The 20,524-nt window shown below is 39.8% G+C and overlaps 1 protein-coding gene across 7 annotated transcripts in view; it reads left to right on the forward strand.

The window, feature by feature from the left end:
• The window catches only part of ARHGEF6 (Rac/Cdc42 guanine nucleotide exchange factor 6), a 113,197-nt gene that overhangs the window by 56,773 nt on the left and 35,900 nt on the right, over positions 1 to 20,524 (forward strand). For 6 of the 7 annotated variants that reach the window (XM_084789812.1, XM_084789810.1, XM_084789811.1 and 3 more), the window contains 3 exons: positions 4,173 to 4,267; positions 8,356 to 8,451; positions 9,457 to 9,579. In XM_084789812.1, coding sequence (XP_084645938.1) covers positions 4,173 to 4,267; positions 8,356 to 8,451; positions 9,457 to 9,579 — 314 coding nt within the window. Of the gene's footprint in view, positions 1 to 2,211; positions 2,342 to 4,172; positions 4,268 to 8,355; positions 8,452 to 9,456; positions 9,580 to 20,524 lie in introns of those variants that run through there. The other variant, XM_084789816.1, reaches the window with a different exon arrangement.

Genomic DNA, 20,524 nt, shown 5'->3' on the forward strand with positions numbered 1-20,524 from the left:
TTTCCCCATGATCATGTTTTCATCTTTTGGTGAGCTCCAGAACTGTGACCTTTATTTGGTGTCCATTCTTAGGCAAGACAGGGTGGGTTGAGGGGGCTGAGATTGGTCTTTTCCCTTCGTCTGCGTGAGTGTTTACAGTGGCCTGGAGTTTAGATTTTAGATACTCTCTTTTCCATGTCAGGCAGACTCTGATAAAATAGTTTCTCCAGAGGGCTCATGTTGTTAAGGACATAAATGTCCCCATGTTGTTTGGCTACCAGAATATTCTGGTGTCATAATAACTGTTCCTCCTCTCCTGCCTGAAAAATGAGGTTATTTCCTTTATTTTTTCTGGGACTGGGACAAAATTCACAGAAGTATAAGTGCTTTAGTGACACAGAGTCCCTTGAGTGCTTTCAACTTTCAGATTCGTCCATTGTGAGTGGCCAACTGTTTGTCAGTTAGAGCTAAGGTTTTGCTGCCTTGGCCTGCTTCCTGTGGAAGCCTCCTGCTCTAGAAAGTTCTAATTCTCGGCACCTGCTTGTCTATCCACTCTTTGGAATTGCCACTTTTTCTAACCTCCTTCCTCACTGATCATAGTTTATTTCCATTTTGTCCAAATAATGTTAGAAGGAGATAATTTCTCAAGCTCTAATATCTAGATGAGATATTAGAATATCCCTCCTTTAGAAATATACAACACATTTTGTCCTTATTCACTAGCACTGTGTCTCCCTCTGAACTTCTTGTCCTCCTTTTTTTTTAACCCATTGAGTCCAACTAGTGTTTCTACTAAGTACATCTGTTTAAAGTGGAAGGACCTTGCTTTTTTTTTTTTTTTTTTTTGCTTTTTCTTAATATAGGCATTTGCATCTATAATTCCTTTCTTGAAGCATCACTTTAATTGAAAACAATAGGTGTTTTTTTCTTTTTCTTTTTTTTTTTTTTTTTACGAGAAGGTCTCTTGTATCCCAGGCAGGCCTGAACTTCCTCTGAAGAAGAGGATAGCCTTAAACTCCTGATCTTCTTGCCCCTACTTTCTGAGAATACTGGGGATTGGAAGTGTAAACCACCACACCCAGTTTATGTGGTTCTGGGACTCCAATCCAGGCCTTGTGAATGCTGGGAAAGCACTTTGCCGACTGCGCTCCAGACCTACTTTTTGCATGCTGTATTTGCTTTTCATTCATCTCAAATCAGTTTTTCAAAAAGATTTATTTATTTATGTGTTTTCCGTGCATGACTGGTCTGTCTTCATGAACACCAGAAGAGGGCATCAGATCCCATTATAGATGGTTGTGAGCAACCATGCAGTTGCTGGGAATAGAACTCAGGGCCTCTGGAAGAATAGTTAGTGCTCTTAACCCCTGAGCCATCTCTCCAGCCCCTTAAAGCAGTTTCTAATAACCTTTTATTGTAACTGGATTGTCTTGGAGGCAGTAACATTTCTATTCCATCACTGGGCTAATTTCAGAAAAGCCTCAGTACTTTCAGACCTCTGAATGTACATTTGGAAAGAATAGTTTCTGAGCAAACAGGGGAACTGAAAGTAGACAAGAGTTGCTGTCAGTTGGCCTGTAATTTAACCCTTCACTGTTCTTTCTTTCTTTTTTTTTTTTTTCCTTATTACAGTCTTGCCCAGGCTGACTTTAAACTGACTGTGTAAACTGGCCTCAAACTATCTTTCTGCCTCAACTTTCTCAATGTTTGGATAATAAGCATATACTTTATGCTTAGCTTTGGAAACTACCTTGTGGCCTTCTAAGTCACTGATTCCCAACTAAGGTGACATCACCATTCTGAGCACATTTTTTTTCAATTTCTTTTTTCTTTTTTTTTTCTTTTTTAACGTATTTTTTTATTAATTTATTCTTGTTACATCTCAATGGTTATCCCATGCCTTGTATCCTCCCATTCTTCCCCCTTCCCATTACTGAGCACATTTTTTGATAGTCATAATTGTAGTATGGGATGGAACACAACTGGGATCTAGCAGGTCGAGATCAGAAATGCTACTTCACTCCCACAAGACACAAGGCACTTCTCCCCCAACAGAGATTTCTGGTCTGACATGCCATTACTGGGAGAGATGCAGTTAAGCCTCTTACATTGGTCAAAGTGTTCCTCACTTGCCCAGTACCTGCCTGTGCAACATTTGGGCTGCTTCATAATGGCTCCTGAAATGTCACAATCTGAGATGAGGTAAGATGTGCCTTAAAATTGAAGCAGCCTCTCAGCCAGTAGCACAGCTGGGACCACCATCTCCCAGTTCAATTGGTCACCAGAAAGCCAGTTGGCTCCTTGGGCCCCTACCTACGTCAGCCACTCCACATTCCAGAAGCGAGTCATCATGCTTTGCCTTGTGAGTACTGGCACTCTTTGGTATCCACAAGGATTGGCTCCTTGGATACAGAAATTCAAATCTCATATAAATCTGTGTGTGTGTGTGTGTGTGTGTGTGTGTGTGTGTGTGTGTGTGTGTGTCTGTGTGTCTATGTGTCTGTGTGTGTGTGTGTCTGTGTGTGTGTTTGCCATGTGAATAGTTGTTTTGTTTTTGTTTTCTATGGCTTTTTGACACATCGTTTCTCTGTGTAGCCCTTGACTGTTCTGGACTCGCTCTGTAGACCAGACTGGCCTCAAACTCACAGAGATTCACCTTCCTCTGCCTCTGCTGAAATGAAAGGTGCATACCACCACATCCAGCTAATAATCGTGACACTTCTAAGTATTTCTTGTGGTTCTGGAGACTGAACCTAAGGCTACACACATGCTGGGGCAAGTGCTCTACCTCTGAACTACACCATCAGTATTTCCCCCACTTTTTATCTTGAGACTGGATCTGATTAAGCTGCCCTGGTTGCTTCGGACTTGCAGTCTTCTTGCATGAAGCCCAAGGGTAGCCGGGATTAGAGGCTTGTGTTATACTATATTAGTAAAAGAATAATGACAAGGGGAAAAGTCCATATATGTTCAGTTAGATGACATTTAAAAAATATTTTCAATCTGAAATTAGCTAAATCCTGTGGAAATTGAAGGTCTGTAAAAACCATCCATGTAGAAGCCACAAGCACACAGGATCAGGTGTGTGTTTCTACCATTTTTGTAGACTAATGTGCTTCTCTTAGACACACATGTTTCTCTATGTCTTGTAGGTGCCTATTAATGTCTCCATCTTCAGATATAGTGGAAGCTCCTTATCTGCAAGCAGCATAGCCATTGGCATGGGAAAGATTTGTTCAATTAACTAGAAGATGTGAAAAAAAACAGAGCAAAATATTAACTTCGTTATGTATAATTGCTTGAATTGAAGGTTGGGCCTGCTTCCAGAATGGGCTGGAAATGGGGCATGCTTGAGAACTGGTGGAGAAAGACAACGAGTGGGGTCATACAGTGGCAGTTGTTCCTATAGACGTTATTATTAGCTAGGTGTATTGGTTTACACTGATAATGTAATTTCGGCCACATAGACGCTGAGGCACATGAATTATGGTAAGTGGGGGGTCTGTTTGAACTATGTAGTGAGTTCCAAGCCATTATAGACTAGAGTGTGACTTAGTCTCAAACAAAGAATAAAAAGGGATTTTGTTTTATTAATACCAAATAATTATTGAATTGTTCTCATTAAAGTCCTCACAGTACTGTCTCTTCTTTTTTATTTGAAGTGTTCAGACCAGAAGCTTTTGTTTTTATTGAAGGACCAGTTTTCACCCTCCTTAACTATGTCCTAAATGCTATGAATTTGTCTTATCAGAAACAATACACAAACCAAATCCCTGATGTTTTGTGTGACAATTATCCTAGAATTGTCCTACTCTTGAGTCTCTATGTTTTATAATTTTATTATTCATAAACTGGGAACACTGAGCCTTATTAGATAACCTAACTTTTCCTTGATAAACTTATTTAAAGCATAAATGTGACCAGCACCATGTAAGTAGCAAGGCTCCTCCAGTTGTGGGTAAGTCATGATAATTGTGTTCATATGAGTTATGCAATACCCCTATCTGTCAGATAATTATTAAAATATTTTTGCAGTGTGAAATAAAGTACATTTGTATTTTTGTGTTCCTTACATCTAGCACCAGCCTAAGTAAACTGGGACACCTTTTTCTGGGAATTTGACTTGAAGATCTAAAGCTCTGTTTGACCTTGGACTTGCTTGATGGTTATAAGACCTTCTTGTTTCTCCGCAGGTGTTACAGAACATCTTGGACACTGAAAAAGAATATGCCAAAGAACTTCAGTCTCTTCTTGCTACTTACCTAAGACCCTTGCAGTCTAATAACAAGTAAGGCTCTTTAAACCCCAGTGAAATAAAGCAAGATAATGTCAGCACTTGGAGGCATTGCACTGAATAATTGATTTTGCCCTTTAAAAGAATTTCCACAGATCACAGGTTGCCAAGAACATGGTCAGGGCAACAACAATTATGCAAGATGTTGCTTGTGGAGCGCTTGGCTTGCTTTCTACAGAAGGAATAGCTAATCTGAGATTCGGCCTATGACAATTTGTGCTTTGACTATTTTTCTCTTGCCTCTTTTCACATTACATTAAAAATACTTGGCACTACACAATTGTACATCCTTAAAGAATGGAGTGTGCTATTTTTAACACACCTCTACAGTGTGTAATGATCAGATTCAGGTAACTAGCATATCCATGAGCTATTTTGAAATATACAATTACTTTTTGGCACCCCTAAAATCCCTACTGTGCTATAGAATATTTCGATGTTAGACCTCACATCTAGTTGTGCCCCTGTATCCCTTAACTGTTCTTTCTCCACTTTACCATCCTCTTTATATTCCCACACTTTGGTAACCTCTCTTCTAGTCTCTGTTTCTGTAAGATTTACTTTTAAACTATTTTTAGTTAAATTTTTTTCATACAAGTACTTTGTATATATTTTATGTATTAAGCATATTTTCCCACCCCTTACCCTCATTTTTCTTGTCTTACTCCCTCTTCGTTTCCCTACACAGTTTTTTTCTATTTTCACCACACACACACACACACACACACACACACACACACACACACACACTTTGTTGTATCTATAAAAACCAATGAGAGGAAACACCTGATATTTGCTTGGTTTGTTTGATATGATTTTTTTCCCTAACTGTATCCATTTTCTGGCAAATGGCATATCTTCATTCTTCTTTATAGTTAAACAAATGTTCTTGTACATAGATAGCAAATGTCCCCCGAGCATTCCTCTAGTGTTGGGCACCTGGATTGGTCCCACTGCTTAGCTGTTGTGGACAGGGCTGCAATATTAAACAAAGGGTCTGTTCACTAGCCCTGCCATATACATCCATGTGCAGGTGTACGGGGTCTCCTTTTTAGCTCCCACATTTCCTGTGCATTTCAATGTTTGCTTGTACCATGCAGAAAAGGGACTGCTTGGAGCTTTTATTTGGAAAGCACATACACTGGACCTTCTCATGCTCGCTCTGACCTTTGCTTGCCAGGTCAGACCTCGTTCCCATGCTCCCGGGGTGGAAAGAGTGTGGCATTTTGCAAATGTTTAGAAGAGCAATTCAAAGCCAGCATTTCATTCAGGCAGACGTGAATAATAATGAGATGAGAAAGCATTTCTGAAAGCAAAATGTACAAGACGTACTAAACCTGAAATGATCTTCTAAAGTCTGAGCTAAAGACTGAGTTTTCGTGAAAGAAAAGTATGTTAACAGCAATCATCAAAGAAAAAGAGACCATGGGTTTGAGAGGGAGTGGGAAGGGCCAGCCAGAGGGAGGAAAGGGAAGGGGGGAAAGGATGTAATTATTTTTTATCCTTGTAGGGATAGCATATTTAACAAATAATGACTACCCTTACTTGTTACTTTAATTGATTAACTTTCGCTAGTCCTCATGTTCTGTAAGTGAAATAGAAACTTTAGCTTACACGGTGGAACACAAAATCCTCTCCTCTTACCTTGGGAAAAGCTGACTTTTGCGAGGAAGTCTGTCTAAACTACCAACTTCAGGCTTTATGAGTTTAATGTCATTAACTGTTTTTCTCCCCCCTTTTCTCACAAATTATGTTGGTTAGGCAAACGTCCAGCTGAAATTTGGCTTAAGTGTTCTCATGGCATGGTGGGAAGCGCTCTTCCTCCGGAAGGATTTTATATTCCTGCATTTGGCTTTTATTATGTGAAATGTGTTTTGTTAATCACAGCTCTCAGAGCGATATAGGAACACAGCACATCACCCTTTCTAGTTTCCTGGGAGAATTGGCTGTCTCCACTGAGTAGATAAGAAATCAACGTCTGGACAGGCTCATTGCTTTGCCTGTCACACAGCCAACTAGTAACCAGACCAGCTCGACCATGTCCCCTGCCACTCACTATCTGAAATGTACCTTCTGTTTTCAGGCTGTGACAGGCCAGAAAGAGGGCCACCGATTGGTCATCCTGGAGGGGAGACAGTGAGATTTCAAATGAGGAAGAGGCTGACTCACAATCCGAAAACAGGGAGAGGAGGCTTGAGACTGAAGTCAGACCTTCCTTGCCCTCAGTGGCTGCCCATACTAGAGTCAGGGTATTTGCATCGATTCTGACTGTCCTCTCATTCCCACAATGATTTGAGCAAGCCAGACTTGCCCGATGACCAAGAGGCTAGATATGTCCCCAGGCAGGATGCAGAAAGTTCAGGGACCCTGCTTTCTGTGCCTATGACAGAGCAGTACCCAAAGAAACTGGCTGGCTGCCAGAGTCCCCTTAGACAACAAGAGGCAGTTTCCAGTTTGTGCTTCAAGAGGGCCTAAGGGGAGGGACTGGGAGCTTTGCATGTTCCAAGGGGCACTGGATCTTCCTCTCTGGATTAGTCAGGAAAACTCCTTTGTAAATATTGCCCCTAGGAATTAGCCATATTTGTTTTGAGACAGTATGTCTCAGGTAGCTGAGGGCTAGCTTAACCACTCAATCCTCTTAAATCCACCTCTCACATGCTGGGATTCCACACTTGTTTTACGATTGAGTGTATGGCTTAAATTAGTTCTTTTATATCTTTGAGGGTTCTTACACGAGTAGTGTATCTTCACTCTGTCCTCTCACTTTCCAATGCCTCCCGGTCCCCCTACACACATTTAATGTAGCTCAGAAGTGTTCTAGCCAACAACCATTTCTTAAAAGAGTCATCTCTTTATTTTTAATCATGTGTATGTAGGTTTGTCAATGTGAGCATATGCCACATGTGCACAGGTGCTGGAGAAGGCCAGCAGAGGGTGGCAGATCCCTGGAGCTGTAATGACAGGCACTGTAGGCAGCTCCAGTGTGGGTGCTGGGAACGGAACTTGTGCCCTGCGCAAAAGCAGCTACTGCTCTTAACCTCTGAACTATGTCTCCAGCCTCCAGAACTATATATTCTGAAGGAGGGAGAATATGTGGCACATCCACCTCTTACGTGACTCTTCAGACAAGTTTCTTCCCCCAAAGTGCTCAAGAGTGTGGTCTCTGGGCTCAGAATCCTTGGGATAGCCATTCTTTGCTCTTCGTTGCATTTTGATGTTGGCTGATTTGCCTACTACTTTCTCTGTGCCTATATTGTCTCACCTGTAAAATGGAGACACCCATGGCACTGAGTTCACAGAGCAGTAGAAGCTCCTGATTGAAAAGTGAAACAAGGGATGGGATAACAATTGAGATGTAATAGGAATAAATTAATAAAATATAAAAAAAGAAAAGTGTTTGCATGAGTGTCCCATGCCTTGTGAGGGTCAGCTCCTGTTCTTAGTGCCACTTAGTGTTTTGTGAGGGGCAACTGAAGAGGAACATTCCGCAGTAAAGGCCCTGCATAAAATCATTCAGTTTGCCACGATTTGACTCCATGCTATCCCACAAATAACAGTAACAAAATTAACTTCTGTTTTCTCCCCTCTAATTCTTTTTGATGAAGACTGATTTTAGTTGTTATTTAAGTATTTTCATGTCAAAAAAAGCTGCTTTTTTCCTACCCTTTTTTGCTACCCTATCTCCTCTGTACTTGTTGGGCATAAATATTTTAATCACTTTCCCATTTTCTAGAAAGGAGATACATCACAGAATGTTTTTTTACCTTATTCTTAATGTTGTATTTTTACTCTATTTTTATAGTTTGATAGTAAGCTTAACAAAATATCTAAATGGCCCTGATGATCACCAGCCTTCTTTAGGACCATTATTATTTTAGAAAAGATAAACTGAGAAAGGAAGCTAACCAAGTGTGCTAGAGACAATGAGGTTGTTATAAGTTTTTTTTTTAAAGCAGATGTTATAACAGAAGCATTTTGACTTCCCTCACAGTTGCCAGCTACCAGCAAGCTATCAGCTAAGTGGGCTCCTCTTTCCATTCTATTAACTGGAACACTGTGTCCTTTTTCCTCCCTTACATCAGCCTGAGTACTGTGGAATTTACATGTTTATTGGGAAACTTTGAAGAAATATGCACATTTCAACAGACACTCTGCCAAGCCCTGGAAGAATGTGCAAAGTAAGTGAGACAGTGACTTTGCTATTTCCTTCTACACTTAATGGTTAATTGATTTTTGCGACAGTATATCACATTGGCCAGACTGGCTTTGAACTTGCCATATTGTAGAAGCTGACCTTGAACTTCTGATGTTCTTGCTTCTACCTCCCAAGTATTGAGATTTATGACTTTAGGCCAGGCACTACTGCACTTTATATTTGTGTATTTGCTGTAGTTTTGACACATTGTCACAGAATAAACCTAAAACCCAAAGATGAAAAATCCTGTAAAGACAGTGATGGTGTTTTGTGTCAAATCACTATATGTATGTGAAGTTTGTACATCTAGTAAATTGTTTGACTTTAATTTTAAATCACATCGTTCATTTTATTTGTATGAGTGTTTGCCCTCACACACACACACACACACACACACACACACACGCATATGTGTGTGTGTGTGTGTGTGTGTGTAAACTTTTGTTCAAGGTGTGTTGTGTTGTTAAATTTAATCAGTTTTGCACATGCTTGAACTTGGTATGAATTTGAATATTCTTAGTGTGTCAAGAGAAATTTGAATATAATCATCCTAGAAACCAACAGCTCTGCCTACTAATTACCAGTAAGAGTCTGACTCTGTACATCAGCGTTTTACTTGGTGGCTAGAATTTATTCTTAAAATTTGTTTATCTAAGCTTTGCCTGCATATATCTGTGTGCCACATGCACGAATTACAGACACTTGGGAGACACCATGTGGGTGCTGGAAGTTGAACCTGGGTCCTCTGAAAGAGCAGTCAGTACTCTCAACCACCAAGGCATCTCTCCAGCCTGGTGGCTAGACTTTTAATCAGTGATCAAAAACTGTATTCCAGGGAGAAAGTGATTTCAGTCTACATAAAAAGAAACAAACAAACAAATCCCATGGCAAGGCATCAAAAGATTTACCTATTTCTGGGCTCAATAGCAAATCTCTTTGCTTTCTATTTCCTGGTTTACATTCTATGTTTGACATGTTTTACTTACAGGTTTCCAGAAAACCAGCACAAAGTAGGTGGCTGCCTACTGAACCTCTTGCCTCATTTTAAATCGATGTACCTGGCTTACTGTGCTAACCACCCTTCAGCTGTCAATGTGATCACCCAGCACAGGTAATGCCCTGCCTTTCCCCCAACTCAGCTGTATTGCAGTGAGAGCCTTGCTCAGGAGGACTTCTTCTGGGAAACCAGGGCCTCCAGGTCAACTCTTGGTTATCTCTGTTCTATAGGCTAAGGCTGAGGTCATTGTTCCATGGCTTGATCATTCACTAATGCGACAAAGAATGTACTGAGCACCTACTGTAGGTGAGCTTGTGTATACCCTGATGAGCATAGTTGTGCTAATCAAGGGAGAAAAGATCCTACCCCTTGAGGGAGAGAAATACAAATATCAGGTGAAACGCTGTGGACGTGTATTGCAGGAGGTTTTCCAATAGGATACTAGGAAACCTTTCAATGTAATAGCAAATGAGTGGGGTGAAGGGTGGAGAAAAAAATCAGGGAAGATTTTGCTTAAGTAAACTTCTATTTAACATTAGTGTGTTAACACTACATATACCAATTATTGTTTACATTATGGTCAGTATATTAATTCACATGTTATTGGGTTTCCCTGTGACATTTCCACATATGCACATTATCTTAATTTGGTCATATCCACTCTCTTAACTTCTTTTATTTCTTCCCCCTTGAGTCACAGGTAGTCAGATTGCTAGATTCTGGTTTATATTTGTTTTGTTAGATCTTTGTCCATAGTCCAGGCTCTCATCAAACTCTCATCAGTCCTGCTTCATCCTCTCAAGTACACAAACCACCTGGCATTTTAAATTCTAGTTCCTAAATATGAGAAATGTGTAAATGTATGGCTTTTTGTGTTTCTGTATTAAACTTATATTTTTTAACATGATGACCTTTATTTATATCTACCTCATGAAAACAATATTCACTTCTTTGTGGCTGAATAATTATCCATTATAGACAGAAAGATATATAGATATAGATAAAGGTACACACACACACACACTGAGAAAGGCTGGTTCCATTGCTTGGCTATTACAATTAGAGGCTCAGTAAACATGGGTTTGCACATCTCTCTGGTGTGAACTGCTTTCATTTCTCCAGTTATATACACAGAGATTATATAGCTGATAGTTCTGTTTTTAGTGTTTTGAGGACTTTCCATAATGTATAGTGGCTAGACTAAGGTATATTCCCAGAGCCGTGGATAACACAGTTTCTTCTCTTTGTATCTGTTACTAATGGTTGTTACTTTCTTGATGAGAGCCATCTGAGTCAGGGTGAGATGAGACTCTCAATACAGTTTTGATTTTCCTCTCCCTGTTGGCTGACTACTGATTTTTGCCCATAAATTTTCGATTTGTGTTTCTCCTTTTGGGAAGTATGTACTTGGATCATTTGTCCATTTATTTATTGTGTTATTTCTTCTTTGGCTGAGTTTAATGAGTTGTCTTTTTTTTTTTTTAAAGCTTGAAGAAAATCTTCTTAGAGTTAAAAAGAAAAATCCCTGGGCAGGAAGGCTGTAAATTTCACCAGCAGCAGGGAGAGGAATTGGAGAGAGGAGAGAGGGAACAGATTGCCATTTTAGCCATGCTGGCTTTGGAGGTCAGCTGTCTGGTAGACAAGCAGACACATAGCAGGAAGGCGAATAATGGAGAAAGAGTGGAAGTAATTGAAGTACCAAAGAAAGTGTGCTCTGGTTCTGGCCGGTATCCAAAAGAAAAAAAGACAGAAAGGAAAAGGTATGCGTGTCAGGGTGGCTCTGCAGCAACTGAACTTTTTAAACTTTCAGGAAACATGTGTTTGACGTTCTCGAGAAGACTCTTCTCCTATTCTGCAATCGGTATCGTTGTCCAGTTGTTTCTTTTGCACTGTGGGATGGCTGCTTGTTTGTTTGTTTTTAAACATCTCTGTAGTTGCTTATACCACTTCTTGCTTGATTTCCTGGCATATGGGAGTTCTTCTCAGAAAGAGCCTGTCTATATTTCAGTGTTTCCTCCGAACAATTTCAAAGTTTCTGGTCTTACATTGAAGTCTTTGATGACTTCTGGAATACCTTTTTATGCAGGGTGACAGATATGGAAGTAGTCTCCTTCTTTGGCATGTTGGTATCCAGTTGTCCCCAGTCTTTTTGTCACTGATCATTTATATTTTCTCCCGCTCTCTGTTTAATTAATGTTTCCTCCAAACTCTGCCACTTCTTGGGGGCTGATTGATACACGTCTCAAGCAGTCAAATGGATAAAGCACAGGCGATGGTAAGGAGCCTAACAGTTGCTATGATCGGTGTTCCTTTGATAATTTGTGTGAATATGGTTGATTCTGAGTTTGTAAAGTAATAATGGTATCTTCCATCAGAATAAGCCTTTACTGGCATAGAAAGGTGGCTTATTGGGTGAAATGTTTCACACACAAATATAAATACCTGAGCTGGGATTTATAGCACCCAGGCAAACAAAACCAGGTCAGGCATGGAGGTGGCTGTCTGCAACCCCCAAGCTGGCAGACCCCTGGAGCTCAGTGGCTAGTTAATCCAGCAGAACAGTGAGTCTTGGATTGAGCAATAAGGCACAGAGAAACTCAGAAAGGCATCTGACACAGATTTCTGGTTTGGGCATGTACAGACACACATACACCAGATGCACATGTGCGCGTGCACACACACACACACACACACACACACACACACACACACACACACACACATGCACACACACCCCCCAAAGGGAAAAATATGTCTTTAAAGGGCTAGATAAGTGACGCATCTCTGCAACTTTTCCTTATCTTCCTTATCTTCCTTACCGTCCTTATCTTGGACACATTCATGAAAATATTTGTTTGGATCAGGAGTGAAGGCTGGAAGATGAAGCTTGACCACTGGAGTCACATGTAAGGAGACTGGGTGGGACACATTAGCTCTGCGGGCCTTTACTTCACTGACTACATTCAGAACAGACATGGGTTCTGGACACAGCTCAAGATGAAAGAGAGTAGGCTCTTACTGTGTCCTAGATTTGACATCTCAGAGCCAGGCTAGAAAATTAGCTGATACCAACCCTCAGAAGTGGCGAACATTTAACTATGGAAATCAGCATGCAAGTTTCTTTAAAAAGTAAATTCAGAACTACAGTTTTAATTTTTTTTTAAAAAAGCATCCACCTTTTGACTATGTGCTCGAAGAAATCAAGGTGAGCAGACGATAAAGGTGCCTGCACGTACATTGTTTATCTTAGTTCTATTCACAGGAGCTAAGACACAAAGTCAAGCCAGGTGCCTGTGAGTGGATGAATGGGTAATCAGAATGTGGCATCTATACGCAAAGGAATCCTTTTCACCCATAAAGAAGAATGCAATCATGAGGTTCTCACTTCTGCTTCTAATACCTCCTCAAGGCACACAATAAAAATAAATGGAAAAACAAGGATACCATAGGCATGAGATTGCACTGACAATATTTGGTCATGCTGGTGAGGGGCCTCAGAGGGTGGCTTGCTGCTACACAGACCTAACAAGTTTAACTCAATCTCTGAATACCAATCCCACAGTGGAAGGAAGAGAACAGACTCACAAAAGGTGTCCCCTGACCTTGGGCCCACACTTATTCATGCATACACATCACAAACGCACACACAAATACACACACCATTATCGTCATAAGTAAGCTGAAAAATAATTTTTAAAAAGAGTGGATATTACTATAGACATTTTAAGGCAAGTGGTTCAACTGCTCAAAGGGAACGTTAGCTAATAATAGCACCGGAAATGTAGCAGGCATGTGGTAGTAAGAGGCTATGAGGAAGTTACTATTATTGCCATTTCTGCTTACAGATAAGTCACACTGGCCGGCTTAGGCTGAGTAATGCCCAAGAACTCATAATCGGCAAGTGATAGAGTCAGAAATCTGGTCAGTCAGGTTCCTAAAGATGTTTTTCATAAGATAGATATTACCCACAAAGACTACCATAAATACAATTTTGAAGAACTATAGTAATCTATGCACCCAGGAGCACCTCAACCAACTCAAGAGACATAATGTTATCATTTCATATTTGCATCACAGATTGAGATGTGATGCCCAAATCATAGAAGTCACCCACTTAAGGTATTCAGTGAAGCCAGGAGCATCTGGGAGTGGAAGGCAAGATGATCAGGTCCTCCTTGGCTATGTTGTGAATTCAAGACCCCGATCTTGGACTACGTGAGACTTGATTTCAACAAAAGAAATAATAAAATGTCAAGTATCATGTCACAGTCTATTGAGAATCTTCCAATTCTTCTCATCCCAGAGTAAAGGATATAATTACTTGATCTTTCCTGTACTCACAGAATTGTGCAATTGTCAATTGCACAATTTTAGAATATTTTTAGCACCCCCAAGCAAACATATCTTTAACAGTCATTCAATATGTTCTAACATCAATTAGCCAAAGGTAACCATACTAAACTACTTCCATAAGTAGAAATTTACTTACACTGGCTTTTTGTATCTGGCTTCTTTCACTTGGAACATTTGCCTTTTCAGCTATATTTTTATGTAGCAAACACAATATTGAGTTTCATTATTATATGTATTTTATATATGTATATTTCCTTCTCTTATATCCCCTTAAAGTCCTTTCTGTCCCTGCAAACAAATATACTTTTCTGTCACATAGATACGTACGTGTGTGTGTGTGTGTGTGTGTGTGTGTGTGTGTGTGTGTGTGTGTTCTGCATATGAGATAAATGTGACACTTAATCTCCACTGGTTCACTTTAACTGTTAACTTGACACAACCTGGAACACTTGAGAAGATTTATCTAGCTCAGGCTGACCTTTGGTAATTGTCTTGATTGTTAATTGGAGTAGAAGACCCAAGTCATTGAGGGTGGCACCACTCCCTAGGCCGGGGGTTCTGAACAGTGCAAGAGAAGAAAAAAAAAACCAGCCGAGAACAAGGAAGGATCCATGTTTAATCTTTCTGTTCTCAACTGTGGAGGTCGTGCTTTAAGGTCCCACCTTGGCGTCCCTACAATAATGGATTGTGACCTGGCATTATAAGCTAAATGCACATGTTCTTGAAATTGCTTTAATTCAGAGTATTTTATTATAGCAACAGAAAAGAAACTGGGGACGTTTTGACTTCCAAGGCTGGCTTATTTCACTAAACTCAATTCTCTTCAGTTCTATCCACTGTCCTATGGCTGAACAAAACCCCACTCTCTACACATAGTTTCTTTATCCATTCATTAGTTAATGAACCTCTAGGTTGCCTCCGTTTCCTGGCTGTTGTGAATGAGCGTGGATGTACAGGTATCTCTGTGGCCTATTGATTTAGATTGCTTTGGGTAAATAGCCAGTAGTATAGCTGAGTCATATTCCATTTTTCATCTGGGGGCTCCACTGTTTGCTTTCTGAGGAACCCCTGTACTGATTTTCATAGTGGCTACACAAGTTTACACTCCCACAAGCAGTATATAAATGTCCCTCTTTCTCCACACCCTCCCCAGCATTTTTTAAAGATCTATTTATATATGTATATGAGTACTCTATTTGAGGTTGCCAGATGTCATTATAGATGCTTGTGAGCCACCACGTGGTTGCTAGGAATTGAACTTAGGACAACGAGCTAGTGCTCTTACCCTCTGATCCACCTCTCCAGCTCATCATATTTTAAAATCAAATCTACTTCTTTTTTTTAAAAGTTCTCATAAAGTACATATTGACTGTTATGCATGTCGCTCCACACCTTCTAACCCCCCTTTTCTCACTCCTGCCCTCCTGTTAAGCCCCTTAATTTCCTTAGATGGTTTCACTTCTACTTTCATGTACATATACACAATTTTATATATTTATATAAAATCCAAGCAACACAAATGAGAGGAAAAAACGATATTTGTATTTCTGAGACTGACTTAATTCATTTAATATAATTATATCCAGTCGCATCCCTTTTCCTGCAAACATCAGCATTTGTTGTTGTTTTCTTAGTGGATTTGGATGGAATCTTAATGTAGTTTTAATTTTCATTTCCCTGGTGTCTGCATGTTTTAAAGCTTTCCACATACTATGAAATTATCAACATATCTTATAAAAATGTATACGCAGGGGGCTGGGGAGACAGCACAGTGGTTAGGAGTGAGTGTGTACTGCTGTTGCAGAGGACCTGGGTTGGCTTCCCAGCTCCCACATCAGAAGGCTCACAAATAGGTGTAATTTTAGCTCCAGGGAACCCAATGGTCTCTTCTCATCTTATGGGCACTGGCAGAGGCTTATATAGAAACAAAAACATACATATAAGTAAAAATTATTTTTAATAATTCTGTTATATAGATGCCACAGATTATTCTTCCATTCACAAATGGATGGATCATGAATAATGCTGTTTTGAAAATTCAAATCTGTGTAGACATGTTTGTACATGTTGAACTCCTTGCATCCTCTTATCTTCACTTCTAGGATGTACTAGGATGATAGGTGTGCACCACCATGCTGGCTGGGCCCTCATCTTGTTTTTCATTGAGGTTCTGGGTCCTCACAGACATTGTAATACCAGCCAGGCTACAGCTACAGCTCTCTCTGTTACAAGAACTAGCAGACTATTTGCCAAAGTGACTGCATCATTTTATTCCCCCACCAGCAGTGCATGAGAAGTCTCTCTCTCTCTCTCTCTCTCTCTCTCTCTCTCTCTCTCTCTCTCTCTCTCTCTCTCTCTCTCTCTCTCTCTGTGTGTGTGTGTGTGTGTGTGTTGCATGAATGTATATATGCAGTTTTCCATATGGGGACACATGTGTATGGAGGCTTGAGGTTGGTATCAGGATTTTTTTTTTTATTGATTGCTCTTCTACATTATACACAGAGGATAAATTCATTTTTAAAATTTTTTTTACATCTGCTTGAGCTTCTTTTATTTATTTATTTTAATTTATTATAATTTATTTAGTTTACATGTCAATTTTAATCCCCTCACTTGTATCTTCCTCTTCTCACCCTCCTTCCCTCTTCCAGTCTATTCCCCTTCCCTAGACCTCTGACAGGTGGGGTCCTCCTCCCCCACCAGCTGAACACAGCTATCAGCTCTGGATAGCCTGCATCCACTTCCTCTGTGGTCCCACAGGGCCTCTCTGCCAAGGGGAAGAGATCAAATCACAGACAGCAGAGTTCCTGTCAGAAGCTGCCCCACAAATCGCTCTCCTCTTCCCTTCCCCTCATGCTGAATGAGCTGTCCATTGGCTACATCTGACCAGGAGTCTAGGTTCTCTGCTTGCAATGTCCTTGGCTGGTGCATCACTTTGTGCCGTCTCCCTGGGTCCATATCCCCCAGCCTTGATGGTCTCCTTGTGGGACTCCTGAAGAATGGGGCAGGGGACGAATGGGAGGCTAAATTTCTTAAACCCAGAGCTCACCACTCTGCCTAGTCTCATTAGGAAGTTTGGTCTGGAGATCTGTTATCTCCAGTTTCTGAGGCTGGACTTAACGGGTGGCCACCACACCCACCCAGCATTTCCATGGCCTCTGGGGTCATCTTGTTTCTGCAGCAAATGCTTTAATTACTAAGTCATCCTCACCAAGCTAGTCTTTAAAAAACCAAACAAACATATAGCCACATTAATTGGGCAAAATAATTTTTCATTGTGATATTGATTTCATTTTCCTAATGAATAATCATGTTAACCGTATTTCATTTGTTCATTGGTAACCTCTGTCTTCATTTTTTCATCTTCAGATTTTGTCATATTTATATCTCTTATGAACTTTATATATATATCCTTTATTATGTTGAGGTACCTTCCCTCTATAGCTAATTTGGTCAGTAGTTTTATCATGAAGGCATGTTGAGTTCTATTCGATGCTTTCCTCTGCATCTAATGAGGCAACCATATGCTTTCGTTGATGTGGTATACAATGTTTATTAATTGGCAAATCCTGAGCTGTGCCTGCATCCCTAGGACAAACATCACTTGATCATGGGGAACAATCTTCTAAATATGCTGTTGGATCAAGTTTCCAGTATTTTGTATTGAGGGTTTTTACATCAAAATTCTTCATGGATACTGGTCAGTAGTTTTCCTTGTTTGGTGTTGGTTCTACGGTGATGTTGGCTTTGCCAAATGTACTTTGAATAATTTCCATCTTTTTTATGTTTTGGAATAAGTTAAGAATTGGTATTTGTTCTTGCAAAAATAGAATTTAGCAGTGACGCCAACTGGTCCTGGGCCTTTCTTGGATGGAAAATTTATTCCTGATTCAATATCATTACTTTATTGGTCTGTTCAGGTTTTCTATTTCTTCATGCTTTAGTCTTGACAATTTGTTCATTCCTTCTATCCAGCTTGATAAAGTTTAATTATTCATAATAATCTCTAAAGATATTTGAGTATTTCTGTGATGTCAGCTGTCTCAACAAAGAAATGAAAATTCCTTTTTAGTGTGATTTTTTTTTGTATACCAGAATTTTCAGTATGTCCTGTCTCCATTTTTGTTTCAAAAAGTTTTCATTATCTTTTTCTTAATTTTTCCTTGATCCACCGCTTATTCGAGACTAAGTTGCCTAACTTATATGGATTTGTAGTATTAATGTACCATGCTGAGCTTGTTTTGTAGTCCACTGTGTGATGTATCCCAGTGGGTGTTCTATATGATGCTGAGAAGAATGAGTATTCTGCAGCTGTTGCCTGGAACACTCTGTTCACGTCTACAAGGTCCATTTGGTCAAGGATGCAATTTGATTCTCATGTGCCTTTGTTGTACTTGTTCTACTACTGCTAGAGGAGGGGTGTGAAAGTCTCCACTTATTACTGTCTCTTCCTTCAGGTTTACTGATATTTGTTTTACATATTTATTTGCATAGGTTTCATATACTGAGTGCTGTTTTGTCTTATTGAATTGACTCCGTTATCATTAGTGAGTGTTTTCTTACTGCTTCAGAAGTAAAGTCTATTATATGTGTGCCAGGTAAGTGTGACTATACCTGCTTTCTTTTGGACTCCATTTGTATGGGGCATCTTTGTGACAGAATCAGACTCTGTAACTCAGGCTGGCTTCAAACTCATGATGATCTTCCTGACTCCTTCTGCTGAGTGTTAGCACTGCAGATACAGCATCTAGCCACCTTCACTTTTAAATTTATCTGCATGGAGTTTCTTCTGTATAACACAGTTGGGTCCTGCTTTTCGGTAAGCCATTCATTTCTATTTACGTTCAGATAATTGTCAATAGTAGGTTGTACTACAGCCCTTTGTAACTTGTTTTCAAGTTCAATTGTAGTTTCCTCTTGGCTCGTTGTCTTACAATCTTCCTTTGTGGTTAAGTGATTTATTCTATTGGCATGTTTTGATTCCTTTATAATGTTTTGTTTGTCTGCTATAGAGAATTTTTGTGGTTTCCTTGAATGTTATAAAACCTATTTTTGAAGAGAAGTTATTTTGAAATGTTCATAAAAAGGAAAACAGAAACACCAAAGAATCAGAAAATATACTGATAAAAAAGGGCATAGTTGTGTTCCATTCTTCCACATAATTTTAATTTTAATGTCCCATTTTTACAATTCTTCTATTGTCTATCTCATAATACATTAATGCATTAATTTTTAAATTTCATTTTTTGAGTTTTCATGGTAGAGAGATGAATGTGTTACCTATCAGGATTATGACATCAGAGCATTTTGAATTGGCATTGTTACTGGTTTTCCCTTTTTTGTTGGTACTGGAGATTGAACCTGAGGCCTCATTCATGGCACACAAACATTCTACCACCAACCTATATTCCCGGGCCTCTTTTATACATTTTATTTTGAGACAAGGTCTCACTAAATTGCTGAGGCTGGCTTTGAGCTCACTCTGTAGCCCAGTCAGGTCCTCAACTAGCGATCCTCTTGTATAAGTGGCCCGGTGTTTTAAATTTTGATTTATTTGTATATTTTTGGCTGCTATGTGCATTTTTGTACTTTTTATGTGTCACTTAAAAATAAATTTAGCAAAACCAATCAACCACCAAAAAGTTGACAGGGGGAAGGGGGGGGGGGTGGGAGCTACATAGTCATCATTGGTGTGAGCAACTCTCAGCATAGCCTTTAGCTGACCTCAGTGCTTGTTTCAGCTTAGCACTACTTTCTGGTGTCAGGTCTCACTCAGTAGCTCTGGCTTCTGTCCTTGCTCTTTTAACTTTACTTTGAGTCACTTTTCTGTGAAATTTATTCTATGTTTGCAGATGAGTCAGTGTTTGAAGTCTGGTTTCTTCCATAAATGTTTGGGAATGCAAGCATATTTATTTAGTGAGATCTTTGGCATGCTTAGTTTGAGCCGGAAGTTCTTAGACCAGTATAGATGGCTTACAAATTTTGTGGATTCTATGCTTTAATGGGAATTTATTCCATTAGATAAAACTTCAACCATTAACTTTTTTATATTACATCTTTTTCTATTTGGGGGTTCCTGGCAGCTGTTAAAAGACAACATGTTAAGAGTAGATAAGGGAGGGGAGGCACTTTCTTCAGTGGGCTAGCCATTGGTAAGTTACTGTAGCCATTACTACAGTAAATGATCCCTACCCATGCAATGATTCAGATTAAACTCAGTATGTCACACATGAAAGACATGAAAGTAGGGGGGAAACTAGTTGCGAACAGGGAAAGCGTCAGTAGATAAGAGGGTAAGAGAAGGTAAAAGGGTTGGATATGATCGTGATACATGGTGTGTGTGTGTGTAGAAAATTGTCAAAAACAATAATAAACAAAAACACATAGGGAGTGAAAGGAGAGGAGGAGAGGGATAGGAATAGAGAGAGAGAGAGAGAGAGAGAGGGAGGAAGGGAGGGAGGGGAGAGGGAAGGGGAGAGAGGGACAGAGACAGAGAAAGAGACAGAGACAGAGAAAGAGAGAGAGACAGAGAGAGTGAGAGAGATTCCCTACTTTTTTAAAAGAAAGAGTGTTCTTAAAAGATCATGAGAATGTATTTGTATCCAGCTAGCCTTTTCTGAGTCTTTACCACTGATCTTGTGTGTGTGTGTGTGTGTGTGTGTGTGTGTGTGTGTGTGTGTGTGTTGTGCACCCCCACACACATTTA

The sequence above is a fragment of the Acomys minous genome (genome assembly GCF_964271855.1).
Source record: "Acomys minous genome assembly, chromosome: 7".
Taxonomy (NCBI): Eukaryota; Metazoa; Chordata; class Mammalia; order Rodentia; family Muridae; genus Acomys; species Acomys minous.